The sequence below is a fragment of the Salvia splendens genome, chromosome 1 (genome assembly GCF_004379255.2).
Source record: "Salvia splendens isolate huo1 chromosome 1, SspV2, whole genome shotgun sequence".
NCBI classification, from domain to species: Eukaryota; Viridiplantae; Streptophyta; class Magnoliopsida; order Lamiales; family Lamiaceae; genus Salvia; species Salvia splendens.
The window spans coordinates 46108832-46124843 of record NC_056032.1 but is presented as its reverse complement, the minus strand read 5'-3'; the positions used below and the strand labels follow the sequence as shown (position 1 = coordinate 46124843).

The 16012-nt window shown below is 36.8% G+C and overlaps 2 protein-coding genes and 1 non-coding gene across 3 annotated transcripts; 2 read left to right on the top strand and 1 right to left on the bottom strand.

Moving 5' to 3' along the window:
- Positions 1-4791: 4791 nt before the first annotated feature.
- LOC121756061 (NAC domain-containing protein 62-like) lies at positions 4792-8220 on the top strand. Its single transcript, XM_042151520.1, has 6 exons — positions 4792-5171; positions 5641-5921; positions 6281-6598; positions 6735-7067; positions 7190-7648; positions 7739-8220. The coding sequence occupies exons 1-6, from the start codon at positions 5006-5008 to the stop codon at positions 8000-8002; spliced, it is 1821 nt and encodes a 606-aa protein (XP_042007454.1). The 5' UTR covers positions 4792-5005; the 3' UTR covers positions 8003-8220.
- A 475-nt stretch (positions 8221-8695) lies between these two features.
- Positions 8696-8780, bottom strand: TRNAM-CAU. Its single transcript is given in 2 exon segments — positions 8696-8731; positions 8743-8780. It is a non-coding gene; the product is annotated as a tRNA-Met (tRNA).
- A 731-nt stretch (positions 8781-9511) lies between these two features.
- Positions 9512-12520, top strand: LOC121756052 (IAA-amino acid hydrolase ILR1-like 5). Its single transcript, XM_042151513.1, has 5 exons — positions 9512-9899; positions 10358-10483; positions 11099-11413; positions 11497-11625; positions 11982-12520. The coding sequence occupies exons 1-5, from the start codon at positions 9555-9557 to the stop codon at positions 12357-12359; spliced, it is 1293 nt and encodes a 430-aa protein (XP_042007447.1). The 5' UTR covers positions 9512-9554; the 3' UTR covers positions 12360-12520.
- Positions 12521-16012: the final 3492 nt, after the last annotated feature.

The following is a 16012-nucleotide window of genomic DNA, read 5'->3' as shown; positions in this document are numbered from 1 at the left end:
GATAATTGTATCTTTTGAGATATTAGTGATTAGAACTTGCAAAAAGTGTAAAGGATTAGTTAGTTACATGAAAAGTGAAGTTGAATTATAGGATATGGATAGGTCTCAATTCTTTTGCTATTTAATTACCTCAAACTTTAGAGATAACAATAAAAAATTAAATAAATTTGGCTATATAGAATTTGGTGGTGGAAAGTAAGTGGACACCCTTATCCCATAGAAGGAAGAAGACAAAATATTACTCCATGTCCTTGTTAATTTTATTTAAATTGAAATGTCGTTAAATGTGATTATTTCACCATCACTAAATTTATTGCAAAATTGACATAGTAACTGTATTTGGTCTATGGAGAGTTGACATGGCATGTCAATATTCCGCATTTAATGCGTACATACATCGCCAACGATGATTGATATTTGTCCACATCAACTCTTCTATAACGGAAAAAAAATGTTGTAAGAGCGTCCCCTACGCTGTCCCCCACGTTCTCTTAAACTACTATTTGAGGGCCCCATTGTACTTTATTCCTCCAAGGGACGGAACCTGCAACGCTCCGTTCCTTAACTGTCCCTTATTCCGTTGCTTAAATTACTATTCATTAAATTTCATTTTTTTTCCAACTCAATTCAATTAAAACAAACACACTTTATTAAAATTAAAACAACATTAAAATTTAAAAAAAATAGAAAATGGACATAATTAAATCCAAAAAAAATGACATAATTTAATTTTCCCCGCCAAAGTTTTCCCAAATGTGCTCAATTAGATCCTCTTGGAGTTAGGCGTGGGCGCTAGAGTCGCGTGTCCTTGCCCGAATAGACAACCGTTCTTGTATTGACGAATGCGCTCCACTTCGCGGCGGACTACTTGCGGTTGAGCTTCCGGGGGATTCGGGGTCGAACCATTTCCCACCTCGGGTCATTCGTCCGACCGCGTCGAACCCTTTTCGGAAGAACTCTTCCCGGGCCGCCAAAGTATTCGCGATGTGGAGAAATAGCGGTTTACTCATGCGGAAACGGCGACGGAAATAGGTTTCTCCCCAAATCGGGTTATCGCAGAAGTAGTCGCGTACTAACCTTGCGGCGGCTTCCTCCCGGTTGCGATGGATGTATGTCCGGGAGCATCGTGGAGGCGGCGCGGCTTCCTCCGCCTCTCGGCGTCGATCTTCTTCAAGTGATTGTTCCATTAGTTGACGCATTTGCTCAAAAGGATCCATTTGTTTGAGTTGATTTAAGATGAAATTGGAGTGGTTATAGAGAGGATTTGAGAGGAATAGATGTGTGTTTGTGTGTGAAATGAGTATGAAATATGATTATTTATAAAGTAAATAAATAAAATAAAATAAAATAAAATAAAATAAAAAGGAAATAAAAAATTAACGGTAACATTACCGTTTGAAAAATAAATTTTTTTTATTAAAATTCGAATTAAAAAAACGAATTATTGTGTCATCCGTGACGACGCCCACTCGCTGGCCAGCGAGTGGGCGTCACGCATGCATCGGGGGCGCGACACGTCGCCCGGGCGCGTGACGTGACGGCGCGTCCCTTGTCTCGCGGCTACGGGCTACGGGACGGGACGAACGTTGCAACGCGTCCCGCGGCGGAACCGTCCCTCCGGGACGGAACGCGGGACGCGTAGTGGATGCTCTAACAAGTGTAAATACTACTCCGGTATTCAATAATCCAAAGGGACGGAACGCGGGACGCGTAGTGGATGCTCTAACAAGCGTAAATACTACTCCAGTATTCAATAATCCAACACAAATATATTCCAACATATTCTCCTAGTACATAATAGCAAATCAAACATAAAAAGACTTGTGTTTGAAAAACGCGTTTCTGGGTTTACCTCACAGCAAAAGGTAAAAGCGCAAAAGCAAAAGCTGCGTAAGACGCTTTAATAGATCTCTCCACCGCCCAAAATCTTTTACAAAATGCATTGTGATTGATTTTCTACTCTAATTTTGACCAAGCTATGCAAATGGACCGAATCTAGGCATATTCTTTTTCCACTTTGCCTTTTTTTTTATGTATCATGACATATACTACTATCAATGAAGTCTGATGTAAGTGACCGCAGGGGCATAGCGCAGTTGGCAATGGAGGGGCAGATCTTGCTGCAATGAGTCTGAGTTCGAATCTCACTGTTGTCGTGTAGTTGCTTCCATCTCTCAGGCACAAGTGTGAGGCCTTGGGAGATGGGCTTCTGGCAGCCAGTGGGTTAAGATCTCCCCCTGAACGGGCTACTGCGTATCCTGATTGAACCCCTCAGGCCGGCCTCCCCCTCAACGGGCTCCTGATTGAACCCCCTCACATAATGTCTGGCCGAAGTGTGGGGCAGCTAAGGCGACGGAATCATCTTTTTTGCTGCAACGGAGTCTAATGTAAGTGGTTAACTTTGGGGACCACAAGTATAATGCATGGGGTACATCATGCATCATGCATGTAGAATAGGAAGTGATTCTCTATGAGAATATGTATGTATGTATGTGTGAGACTGCATATTCGATGAAAGGAAAACAAATCTAATAGTAGATGGTATTTATATAAAAAAGGTTGTTTTATTTTTTTTATATCCATCTTATAAGCATTCTAACAGTAAGCATATTTAGATTGGAGTTTTATATAGAGCGTGTGAGTTAGGACATAACAAGCTTAATACTACTCTCTTTAGCGAGAGGTGCTTATGTAATTTATATCCTTGGATATGTAATGTTTTAATTAAAAGTACTATATAATTTAATAAAAATCACAACATAATATCTCTATTCATTCAATCAAAAACCATATTAAAATTACAAAATCACTTAAAATTTGTCATGTTTAGAATGAACTCCTTCATGATTATATCGGTACATGGCTAAAATTATGAAAGATCTATCATCATAAAAAGGTAAAAAATTAATACACCGACACACACATGTTTATTTATGAAGGAAAAAGTAAAGTGAAAAAATAGTGACAACACCAAATTGGGTGTCACCGTCTTTCCTAATCAATCTTTTGAGATTAAGCACTAAAATATTTAGTAGTTGAATGAATTCGATTAAATAAAAAAAAAGTTAACTAAAATATGTTGGCCTTTTTTGCCTTGGGCAAAAAGACATTGACTTTCACATTATATGAATAAAATCTGTCGAGTAACATTCCTCAATTTCAGGATACTGGTCAGTGATTAATAGTAATATTCCAAATTATTTTTGAAATAATCTATTTCGATTTCTAATTGTTATAATTTGGGAATGGTTTTGCAATATATAACGAGTGTAGCTTAGAAAACATTGTTATCATATTACTCATTTTAGAAAACATTCGATTATCCATAAGGAGCTAAATAAAATATTTAAGTGAAAGACACTCATTTTCGACAAATAAGGCGATGGAGGTTGAAGCAAAATATTACTCATATATATATATATGTTTTATTCCCAATAAAGAAAAATAAAATTATTTACAACTACACAACGATATACTTGTACTACTACTACTATTTAACTAAATTGAATATGTGTGTAGATGCATTTTAAACTTTTTTGTCGATGTTTTGGTTCAAATAAATCTTTTATTTAGGGATGGACAAAACACAAATTATAGTATATTTTCATGGGTTAAAAATTAAGAGTTTAGAAACAGTTGTCACCGGATATGATCAGCTGAATGATTGTTTTATTTAAAATGAAATTGATAATAGTAGTAGTCGGAGTAGTATGAAATTGTCATGGTCCCACATGAAACTTTATCGACACGTGGATATCCCTTATTGGTTGTATGACTATGTCACTCTCCAAAATCTAGCTTCCTCGTTACGACTCGTTGAATTTCCTAATATACCCCCAGAAGGTTTCTGTGTGCTCAAGTTAAAACGGTTGGCGCGACAACATTATGCATAATTTAGTTAAGTGTTTTATTGAGATAATTTCCTTTTAAGCTTAATAGATTGAAGGTTGGAGCTACTGATAGTAGTTTATAAGAAATTTCATGTCAAAAAATAAAAATAAGAATTACCATGGACCATTTGTTACTGTATGAATTTATCAAAGCACATATTTTCATAGAGAATACACATTTATTTTTAAGAGATATGTGAATTTAATATTGGGTAAAATTAAATTTAATCACACTCACAACACACAAGCACAATGGGTATTTTAATTTTCAGCTTAACACTATTACTTTTAGAATATTCGTTATGCTTTGTATTTTTGTAAGAATAAATTATTGAATAGTATGATTAATCAAGAATACAATAATTTTCGATACTTGAATGTATTGCTAAAGTTTAACAGGGCTATCATAAAAAAATAATACTCCTACCTAGTATATATTCCTATCAAAATATCTTGGTTACTTGGCTATCGACAAATATTATTTATTTAAAATGGATAATGATGCATTTGAAGTTGATTATATGTTCGACTAAATAAAATAGAGCATTATCTTTCTGAAATTCAAGATATAGCACAAAAGAATATCGAGAATGTGTATGCGATATCAATAGTGCATCTATCACGTTATGTTGAATGTTTCATCATGCATAATGGAGTGGTAATATGATATAAGGAAGCTAGATCAAGCTCAGGAACACCTCATGAAAGTTTATCTCAAGATTGCACCGCTTCAATTTCAAGAGTATCTACATTAATATTTGAACGAAGAAATTTGAATATATAATAATTAAAGTTTATAATTATCACAATGCAGATTGGTCTCTTTGGCAAGGCTAAGATGGGTATTTCAGTTATAACACGGTATATGGACGCGCTTCCATCTACTGCTCTTTCTCAGAAAATTCCACTATCTCTCTCTCTTAACTGCATTCTTTCTTCGTCTTCTCTCTCTAAAAAAAAATCTTCGGATCATCACTCCAACCCCACTGAATTTTCCCTGAATCTCACCCTCTCTTGCTAAGACAGCTTCTTCTCTTATAAATTCACTTTACCTTTACCACAATTGTCTATTTTTACCCCTTTTTTTGCGAAAAAGCGAAAGTGTTTCCTGCTCAATGGCTGTGCTTCCAGTGAAAGCGTTACCGGTGGGGTATAGATTCCGGCCGACGGACGAGGAGCTAATCGATCACTATCTGAGGCTTAAAATCAATCGGCGGGATAAGGAAGTCAGTGTTATTCGTGAAATTGATGTTTGCAAATGGGAGCCATGGGATTTACCTGGTGAGTTTGTGCTAATTTTTTCGATTTTTTACGGGTTTGGCCTTTGTTTTGCTGGTGTTGTTTGAAATGAGTGATTTTAATGTGTGGATCATTGCTAATGTGCGTTGGTTTGTTAAATTGTGTTGTGTTGTTTAAGATTATGTGGATCTGAGCTCAAATTAGGGTTTGTCCAGCGCGGTTAATTTGGGCAATTTATGATTTAAGCTCAACGAATGCAAAATCTTGCAGTCTATAGGATTTTGATGGAAAATGAAATTGTTTTAGCTGAGTAATCATCAGAGTTTTTGTTTATGGAAGATAATTTATGCGAATTTAATACGGTGTTGTGGTGATTATTAATTGATGAACACACACGTATACTGATAATTGTCCTTTTTTTGTTATTAGTGGTTGTTGCCTATCAATAGAGATTACAATTGGCTTTGAACTTGGAGATGATCATAATTTTTGTTTCTTCGATGTCTTGCAGATTTGTCTGTGGTGGAGTCTACTGACAATGAGTGGTTCTTCTTCTGCCCGAAGGATCGGAAATATCAAAATGGTCAGAGATTGAACCGGGCTACTGACAAAGGCTACTGGAAGGCAACTGGTAAGGATAGGAATATAACTACCCGAAAGGGGGCAAAGATCGGGATGAAAAAGACTTTGGTTTTCTACCTGGGCCGTGCACCTGATGGAAAGAGGACCAACTGGGTGATTCACGAGTATCGTGCTACTGATAAGTCTCTGGATGGCTCGCACCCTGGTCAGGTAGGGACTTTGTTTCTATGCTTATAGTTATATGCCTTTCTCTGTGAACGAGCAATATTTTCCATTGCCATGTTTAGTTTGTATAGTATCATCTTTTCTTGTTCTAGGTAAGTGAATATTGACTGATTTCGTAAGTTAGCTTCTTTAGTTGTATAGTCATGCTATAAGGAATTTGAGAACATGTGAAAACCCCTTTCCTCATACTGTGATCTGCGTAGGGGTATAATTGTATCACAACACTAATTGGATTGAGTACGTATGTTGATTGTTGAAGATGTGGCGTTGGACAAGTAATATACAGTATGCTTTGATTTCCTCATTTTTCTAGTAATTGCTGATGTGATGACTTCTCTTTCTAGGGTGCCTATATATTATGCCGATTGTTCAGAAAGGCTGAGCTGAAACAAGACGATGTCACTGAATCGTCAAACGTCAATGGAGTTGAAGAGATTATTGCTTCTCCTCCAGAAGTTCGATCTGCTGAATATGAACTACCAACACCAGTTAGTTTCAGTTTAGGCGGCTCGCCTGAACCACAACCTTCTAGTGCTGGAAGCCATCAGACTACAAGTACTCCGAAAGCTGTAGCTGGCAGTGCTATACCTATTGATTGGCAGAGTTATAATGGCATTGCTGATGAGATGGAGGACAATGTATCCGACATGAAATCTATTCCCGTGAGTGAAATAATTATGTACTCAGCTTCCTGTTAATTCCCCAGTTCTACTGTTCTAGACTTCTAGTATATTTAATTTTTTGTTTTTCCTGGAATTCCCTGTGATTCTACTTATCTTTGCTACTTCTTTGATTCAGCCTAACCCTGAGCTGGAGAAACTATTGGATGAGTTTTGCTACCCCGTGCCGCTGACCACAGACGGGAAAATGTTTTCCCCATTGCATTCCCAGATGCAGTCGGAGCTTGGAAACCCATTCTTCTATAGCGACTTTAATGATGATATGAGCCATAATCAACAAACTATCCCATTCCAGTATGGAACCAATGTTGCCGATGATATTGAAAAGTTCTTGAACGATGTTTTAGTTGATTCTGGGGAGCAGAGTCCACCTAACATCTACAATGGTGACAGTATGGTAAAACCCAGTTACTCATGTAGTGAATCGGATGGGGAGGTGTCTCAGAAACCGGTAAGGAAGTTTCTTTGTTGCTTTCCTTGTGTTAAAAGTAATTATACTGCAGGCAATATCATCCTAGAGCTGGATTTGCTTTCTTGACAGTGACCTGATATCATTTATTATTTCTCCTCTAGGTTGATCTGTTTATGCTTCCAGTTGAGTTGTTTGAGGACAATATGAAGCAAGAGTCACCGTTCCAGAGTGAAGTTTCTTCTGAAATGCTAGCTCAAGATAGCCACAATTCTTATGTTAGCAGTGGTTATGACCAAGGGAACTTGGGATATGCAATTAACCTCATTGGATTCCCAAATGATTCCACTACTGACTCTTCTGGCAATCACATCCAACACATGTCAAATGTTGAAAACAGTGCTCTCCATAGCCCTGCAGTAGATGGCGCGAATTCTGGAACTGGCATTGTGATAAGGAAACGCCTGGTTCCTAATCAAAGCACCGTGCAGCACACTGCAGCACATGGAACTGCTCCAAGAAGAATTCGTCTGCAGATGAAGTTACAAGTTGGATCAGTTCAGTGTGGCCTTCCGAACGAGCCAACTAACTCTAAAATAAAGGAAGAAGTCGACAAAGCCAAGGTGAGATGTTCCTCTGATCCTCAATTCCAATCAATACCTTTGTCCACTTTATGGTATTCTAATCTTAGTGTTGCCATGTTGGTACTGCAGGATGATGAGAAGGCTGTTACTCTCACTCCTGATGAATCGAGGGATTCAACTTCTGTTGATGCAAATACAGATGGAAACTCAAAGGAGACAAGCACAAACCCAAATGCCAAAGCTGAAGCACCAAATAGCAAGTCCGAAGACACAGTTTCACTGCGCTCCAGCTATACACTTTCAGCTTCGCCATCGAGATACATGCCTAAGGTACTCATGGCCATGAGTCTCATAGTCATACTTCTTGCTCTGTTGGCATATTCTACCTTCTAAATGAAACTAACTACATCAGCCCGTTTTTGTATAGGACTCGAGCGCTTATATAGTATTTATAGTTCAATAGGTTAACACCAGCGCCTGATAGTTCGTCGTTTTACAGCTGAATGTTATGCCTGGATGCTATGGTTTTGTATATTGCTGAACTTCATGAATGATCATTTCTGTACATTGTTTGTAACATATATCAAGAATCTGGGAATTTTAGTCCTCTATATTTGTGTATTTTATAGAGATTTACAGGATACAGTTCTGTTTTTTTTTGTAGATGTTTTCAGGGATGGTGGAGGCTTCTGATATAGAAATTTTGTAAAAGTTAGATTTTGTGAATATAAATTTCAAGTTTTTTCCAATTGTGACTTCCCATTTTTGAGTAGTTAAACGTTTACTTCATCTAAAAATATTGATATTTCGAGGACTACAGGTCTACAAGAGTCCTAATGCAAAATTGATGTTGAAAAATGAATTTGAACTAATTTTGTGGAATGAATATTAAAATGCTTATTAGGATATAGAAATAAAATGCATATAAATGCTTATACATCTCAATTCTCAAGCAATGTCCAACTAACAAACCAATATTTTGAGTAGTTATTGCTTTGAGTTTTTATATATATATATAAGGGAAAAAATAAAATGGGGATATTATTGATTTGAGTTTCTGTATTTGCAAGAGGGAAAAAATTAAAATGGGGTGAGAGAGGCTCGAACTCTCGACCTCAGGATTACTCAGAAGCTATGAGACCTACGCGCTAGCCAACTGCGCCACCACCCCTTTGATGTTCATTACTCCACACATTCTCTAAACATATCTGTTGTACTTCTTTAGTTTCATAAAAATATGTACATTTTCTATTTTCATCTATCCCATAAAAATATGAACATTTCCATTTATGAAAAGTTTTCCTCTACTCATTATTCATATACTACATCTTTTTTTACAACTGATACTACTTGGGTCCACCATTAAACACTAATAATAATATTAGTCGCACTATCAACTAAACACTATTTTACTTAGTATTTACCCTTCACCTTTTCTATCTTATTTATCAATTATATATTAATTCTCGTATTATTTCAAATGTACATATTTTTATTGGATGGAGAAAGTGTATGAGAAAAAGGACTCCAGATAGTAATAGTAATAATGAGAAAATAAAGTAAAAAAGGTTATGAATTTTGCTTAATGGGGAAATGACTTATGTGTAACTGGGATGACAAAAAAAATACAGTCTCAACACTAATGAGATGGACAAAGTATAATTATTCATATTAATGTATATCTTTCTTTTTTTATTATTATTATAGAGTTGTGAGCACTGTTTATAATCCTAAAAAATTTTAATCGAACTTAAACACACTTTTCAGGAAAAAACAAAAAATAGTAAAAAGAAAAACAAAAAACAATTTTTAAATGAATTGTGCAAAGATAGTTGAGGCCTTGAGGGGAATTATATTTAAGTGCTACTACTATATACTAGCAATATTCAATAGGTGCAATCATTAGTTGAAAAGGCTAAACACATTTTTTTCAACGAAGAAAATCATGTTTCTCAACTCGAAGTTTCCAGCTTTCTTGCTACTCCTTCTCACCCACTTAGCAAATCATCAAACGCAATCGAAAAGCTTCGATCAAGAATACGCGAACGAGATTCTGAGCTCAGCCCAGAAAGAAAAGGACTGGTTAGTCTCAATCAGAAGGAGAATTCACGAAAACCCAGAGCTCAGGTTTCAAGAATTCAACACTAGCGCCCTAATTCGCAGCAAGCTCGATGAACTCGGTGTTTCTTACGACTACCCATTTGCCAAAACAGGCGTGGTCGCTCAAATCGGGTCGGGCGCCCGCCCCGTTGTTGCTCTGCGTGCAGACATGGACGCTCTTCCGCTGCAAGTTCGTGATTTTGGGAATTTGGGTTTTTTATATTTTAGAATTTATAGTGGTGAATTAAAGATTGAATTTTTATTTTTAAATTGTTTTCTACTTCAATTTGTGAAGACAAATATATGAATTATTGCTAGTGACACTGTTTAGCAATTGAATTGATGATTTTGTGTGTGTTTTAAAAATTTAGGTATAATAGACTGGATTTATAACTGTTTCTACTTCAATTTTTGTAGATAGATGTTATCTATTATTGTTAGTTTGACTGTTTTATCCTTTGATGTTTGTTTTGTTACTAAATTGATGATTGTGTGTGTGTTTTATAAAGGTATAATAGAATGGATTTATAAATGTTTCAACTTCAATTTGGGAAGTCAGATGTATCTGTTATTGTTAGTATGACTGGTTTTCGTTTGATGTTCGTTTATGCGATTGTGATTGATTATTGTGTGTATGTGTGTGAATAGGAGCTAGTTGAGTGGGAGCACAAGAGCAAGTTGGATGGTGTGATGCACGGATGTGGGCACGATGCTCACACTACTATGCTGCTCGGGGCTGCCAAGTTGCTTCAACAAAGGAAAGACGAGCTTAAGGTTGTAATTTAGTTGCAATCATTCATGATGATTTTCGTAATGAATCTGATCGGAGTGTTTGATGCTTGATGCTTATAGCTTATGTTCTTTTTCGAACTAGGTTGTGTTAGTATGTTTTTTGTGGTAGATTTGAAGGGCTCTGCCTAATGCATTTGTATAGCTTCATTCATTCCAGAATCCTTACTTGTTTCAGATGATGGGACGAAGAATTTGAAATGTACGAGTTAGAGAATAGGTGTCTTGTTGATCTAGGTTGTATTAGTTATGTTTTTGTTGGAAATTTTTAAGGTCTTAGAAAACATTGTTGGATTCTGGAAACGTGCATTTGTATAACTCCGTTCTTTCCACAAAACTCGTTTGGTTCTAATGACGTTGCAGATGACGGAACAAAGAATTTTGAAACGTAAGATTAGTGAAAAGAAGGTGTCTTGTTAATCTAGTTTGTATTAGTTGTGTTTTTCATGGAAATCTTGAAAGCATTAGAAATCTATGTTGGATAAGAGCAAACACGTCGTTGTATAACTTCGTTCTTTCAAGAATTCACGTTTTTCGACTATTGAGAAACAATAACATTCAATCTTCTTTTGTGTTTTGCCTTTGTATTTGATGTTGAAGGGAACAGTAAGGCTTCTGTTTCAGCCTGCCGAGGAGGGAGGTGCCGGCGCGTCCCATATGATAAAAGACGGTGCTCTCGGTGAGGCAGAGGCGATATTTGGTATGCACGTTGATTTCACAAATCCAACGGGAAGTATATCGAGTATCCCGGGACCAATTCTGGCTGCAGTGAGCTTCTTCGAAGCGAAAATAGTTGGAAGAGGCGGGCACGCTGCAGCACCCCACCTCAGCATCGATCCGATTGTTGCTGCATCGTATACTATATTGGCGCTACAGCAGCTCGTCTCGAGGGAAGTTGATCCCCTTCATAGTCAAGTACGTTGTGCTTCTGCAGCTTGTTTACCATTTCTCGAATTCTAGATAGAATCTGACGAAAAATTCGAGTGCGAAACTTGCAGGTGCTTTCCGTCACGTATGTACGAGGCGGGACTGCGTTAAACGTCATTCCCAGCAGCGTCAAGATAGGAGGTACGCTCAGAAGTCTCACAACCGAAGGTCTGAGCCAACTCCAACGGAGGGTTACCGAGGTTAGACCCCTCTAACATCTAGTACTAAAAGTTGGTCGTTCGCATTGTCGAATCATAATAGGCAGTCGAATGAATCCCGTGTTATCTAACCATTTATAGAAAATATGGCCGATTCGAAATTTCCCATTTTGGTTCGTCCATCAACAGACGTCTAATTTCACTTTTTCGATAAATGATAACTCATTGTACTCTCATTTCATTATAAAACTAAAATATATAAGTGAGACCCACAATTTCACTAATATTTTCAACTCATATTTCTTAAAACTCGTGCCTGGAGTATGTATATAACTTATCAAATGTTAGGTTTTCTAGTTCAAGATTACAATACTTATGCAAGCTAGGCTTGTTTGTAGGTTATTGAAGGGCAGGCGGCTTCGCTGAGATGTACAGCGCACGTTGACATGAAAGAAGAAGAATTCCCGGCGTATCCAGCTTGCTTCAACGACGAAGGACTGCATCGGCACGTGGAGAGGGTCGGGGGCCTCCTTTTGGGGACGGAGAACGTGAAGGAGGGGAAGAAGGTGATGGCGGGCGAGGACTTCGCCTTCTATCAGGATGTGATCCCGGGGGAAATGTTCAACATCGGGATCAGGAACGAGGCGATAGGGGCTGTTCACTCGCCTCATTCGCCGTATTTCTTCCTCGACGAGGACGTCCTCCCTATCGGAGCAGCTGTTCATGCTGCAGTCGCGGAAGTTTATCTGAGAGATCACAGTCATTCTGCTATCTAATTGGATGTAAGAGTTGAATAAAGAATCGGATGGAGGTAGGAATAAAATGATTGGAATAAAATGGTTAATTCTGTGTTATTTAATGTAATTGAAATATTTATATGATTAAAATTGAATATATGAGGTGGGAATTAAAAGAATAAAATAATCCATTTTCTTGATATGAGTTTTGACAATTAGAAATACATATATTCGGATATGGAAGGTGATGCTATTGGCCATTGAAACTAGAAAAATACTTCATCCGTCCCGCTTTAGGAGTCCCGGTTGAATTGGACACATGTTTTAAGAAAGTGTTTGAGTGTATAATAAATAAATATTGTAGTGGATGTTGCGAGCCACTTTTAATTGAGTGTGTAATAAATAAATGTTGTAGTAGATGTTGAGATCCACTTTTAACACTTTTTTACTTGCTTTGTAGGCATTTTTTATTAGTTTATCTCAACCGGAACTCCTAAAGCGGGACGCCCGAAATTGATCAACCGGGGCTCCTAAAGCGGGACGGAGGGAGTAACATATAACTGTCTCACATCGGTGTCAAAAGAAAACTGAAGCTAGTATATAAAAGGCTAGGATGTAACCCATGGATTTCTATCATGACTGACCCAGTAGTATATCTGGGCTTAAAATTTAGGCCGGTGGTCCAACCGATTGAAAAAAAAGGCTAGTTGTCCAATTGATCAGAAAAAACTTGAAGGGTTTGAGGGAGGGTGTTGACAACTGAAACTAGTATGGGAAAACTGAAACTCCCACGTCGGTGTCAAACGAAAATTGAAACTAGTATGGGTTTGAGGGAGGGTGTTGGCAGTCCCACATCATTTTGACAACTGAAACTAGTATGGGAAAGGAAACTGGAACTCCCACATCGGTGTAAAAAGAAAACTGAAACTAGTCTGGGAAAACTGAAACTCCCACGTCGGTGTCAAAAGAAAACTGAAACTAGTATGGGTATGAGGGAGGGTGTTGGCAATTGAAACTAGAAAAATAACATATAACTGTCCCACATCGGTGTCAAAAGGAAACTGAAACTAGTATGGGTAAACTAAACTGAAAACTGAAACTCCCACATCGGTGTCAAAAGAAAACTGATACTAGTATGGGTTTGAGGAATGGTGTTAGCAATTGAAATTAGAAAAATAACATATAATTGTACCACATCGGTGTCAAAAGAAAACTGAAACTAGTATATAAATCTCATGGGCAGACCCAAGTTCACCTTGAAGGGTTTGAGGGAGAATGTTGACAATTGAAACTAGAAAAATAACATATATCGGTGTCAAAAGAAAACTGTAACTAGTATATAAATCACATGGGCTCAGACCAAAATCCCATGGGCCCAGACCAACCCCTCCAAGTTCACCTTGAAGGGTTTGATGGAGGGTGTTGACAATTGAAACTAGAAAAATAACATATATCGGTGTCAAAAGAAAACTGAAACTAGTATATAAATCCCATGGGCCCAAACCAACCCCTCCAAGTTCACGTTGAAGGGTTTAAGGGAGGGTGTTGGCAATTGAAACTAGAAAAATAACATATATCGGTGTCAAAAGAAAACTGAAACTAGTATATAAATCCCATGGACCCAGACCAACCCCTCCAAGTTCACCTTGAAGGGTTTGAGGGAGGGTGCTGACAATTGAAACTAGAAAAATAACATATAACTGTCCCACATCGGTGTCAAAAGAAAACTGAAACTAGTATATAAATCACATGGACCCCTCCTCCTATCACTAATTGATTTTAGAGTGGAATCCATGGATTTCTATTAGGCAAAACATATTAGAGTGACCTAAAAATATAGACATAAACAAGAACCAAAGTTGGAAAGATAAGTCGGTAAATAAACAAGTTCGATAATCAAAATTTGGAAGAAGAATGAAAATTCATGTACATTAATATGAAAATATTAAAAATAAATACGCATGTCACATGGGCGGCGGATCCAACCCGATCCAGATATATTAAATGGATCCAACGTGATAGGGCCCGCTTTATCTCATTATCTCGTTTATCAAATTTATGATAATAATGTTTTGTTGTAATTGCATTTGGTACAAAATAAAATAATAGACTAGATATTTAACGAAAAAATGCTTTCAAGATTTTATCTTTTTTATTTTATGTAAGTAGTGAATTTTAGTACTAACTATTAGAGGTTTATGTGCAATTTAAAAAAAAAATAAGATTGAATTATATTTTTTTTTGTAAAACATTATTGTGTGAGTTGGGTAAAAATTAGATGGAATTACAATATTTTTTGAATATAATATCTCAAAAATTATTGTTGGCGTCGCTAATTTTACAAATTACATATAATTAATGATCAATTTGTCTATTTTCTCTGTAACTTCGAATAAATGAATAAAAATACTATTCGAGTTTTGATTTTTACGTAATTTCTAAAATTAATGACATTAATAATAATTTGACATGATAGAATTAAATTAAATATAAAGCAATATAAATAATGTTAATACGAACTAAACGTTATACATGTATTCTAAATACTAGAGGTTCTCATTATACATATATTATTCTAAATACATAATAACTAAATTTTAATAATTTGTTACTAACTACTGCTTTCTATTTGCACTAACAATAGGGAAATGTAGTTATCATTAATATAATCAACACATGAATATTAAAATAGAGATCATGATTACACAAATTTAGACAACATGCAATTTAAAGGGAAACTACACATCCTCCACTACTTAGTGATACCAAATTTGCCATACAACTTCTTTGCTTAGAAAAACACCCCACATGCACTAAAAGTCTATTAATCCTAACTTTTCGATTAATTAAACTCTAATTTATGACTCGTCTTTAAACTTGTGTGACTCACTCTTAACCACGCACTTTTTATGATTTATCAATCCAAACGAAATCGACCAAAAATAAATTTTGCCCAACTACATTGGGGTTTAAAGTGAAAACAAAGTTTATCTTCAAAATGAAAACATAAATTAAAATATCTGAAAATCCTATTTTTATTACCTGAAATTGAGTTATTTGTTATTTAGGTGTTGTCATTAACCCTCTATGCAAATAATAAGCATAAATGTATGTGATTGTAAATGTGATTTAGAGTTAATCTTATGGAGTATTTAATACTCCTATAACAACCTATGGAAAAAGTAAACAGTTTTCTCCTTCCCTTTATCAAAAAAAGGTTTTTTTTTAATAAAAGGAGGATTAACGATGGTTCCCCATCTACCCCCGAAGTGACTCGGACCCCCGGCCTAACGGTCGGAGGTGAAGCGTCTTACCACCGAGCTGCGCTTCGTTGTCTGGGTGGGAACAAACGAGTTCACCTACCTCACCCAAGCACGGGTCCAGGCTACCTCCCCCAAACATGGGTACAGACTACCTCTCCCAGCTCCTGGGTCTAGGCCAGTGAACCCATCACCCCCAAAGGAAATTAATCCCCAAGATGCGCCTCCCAGGGGTCGAACTCGTGACCTCCAGGATGGACGCGGTATCCAGCGCCCTTTACCGCTAGGCCAAGGGGCTTGGATCCCTTTATCAAAAAAGTTAACAAAATATTTTTTTCAAGAAACATTGTGACAATGCTAAAGCATCTTTAGAGATGGGAACAAATAAAAAGTAGTCCTAATTAATCCATCTTTTGATAGGAATCTGCATGC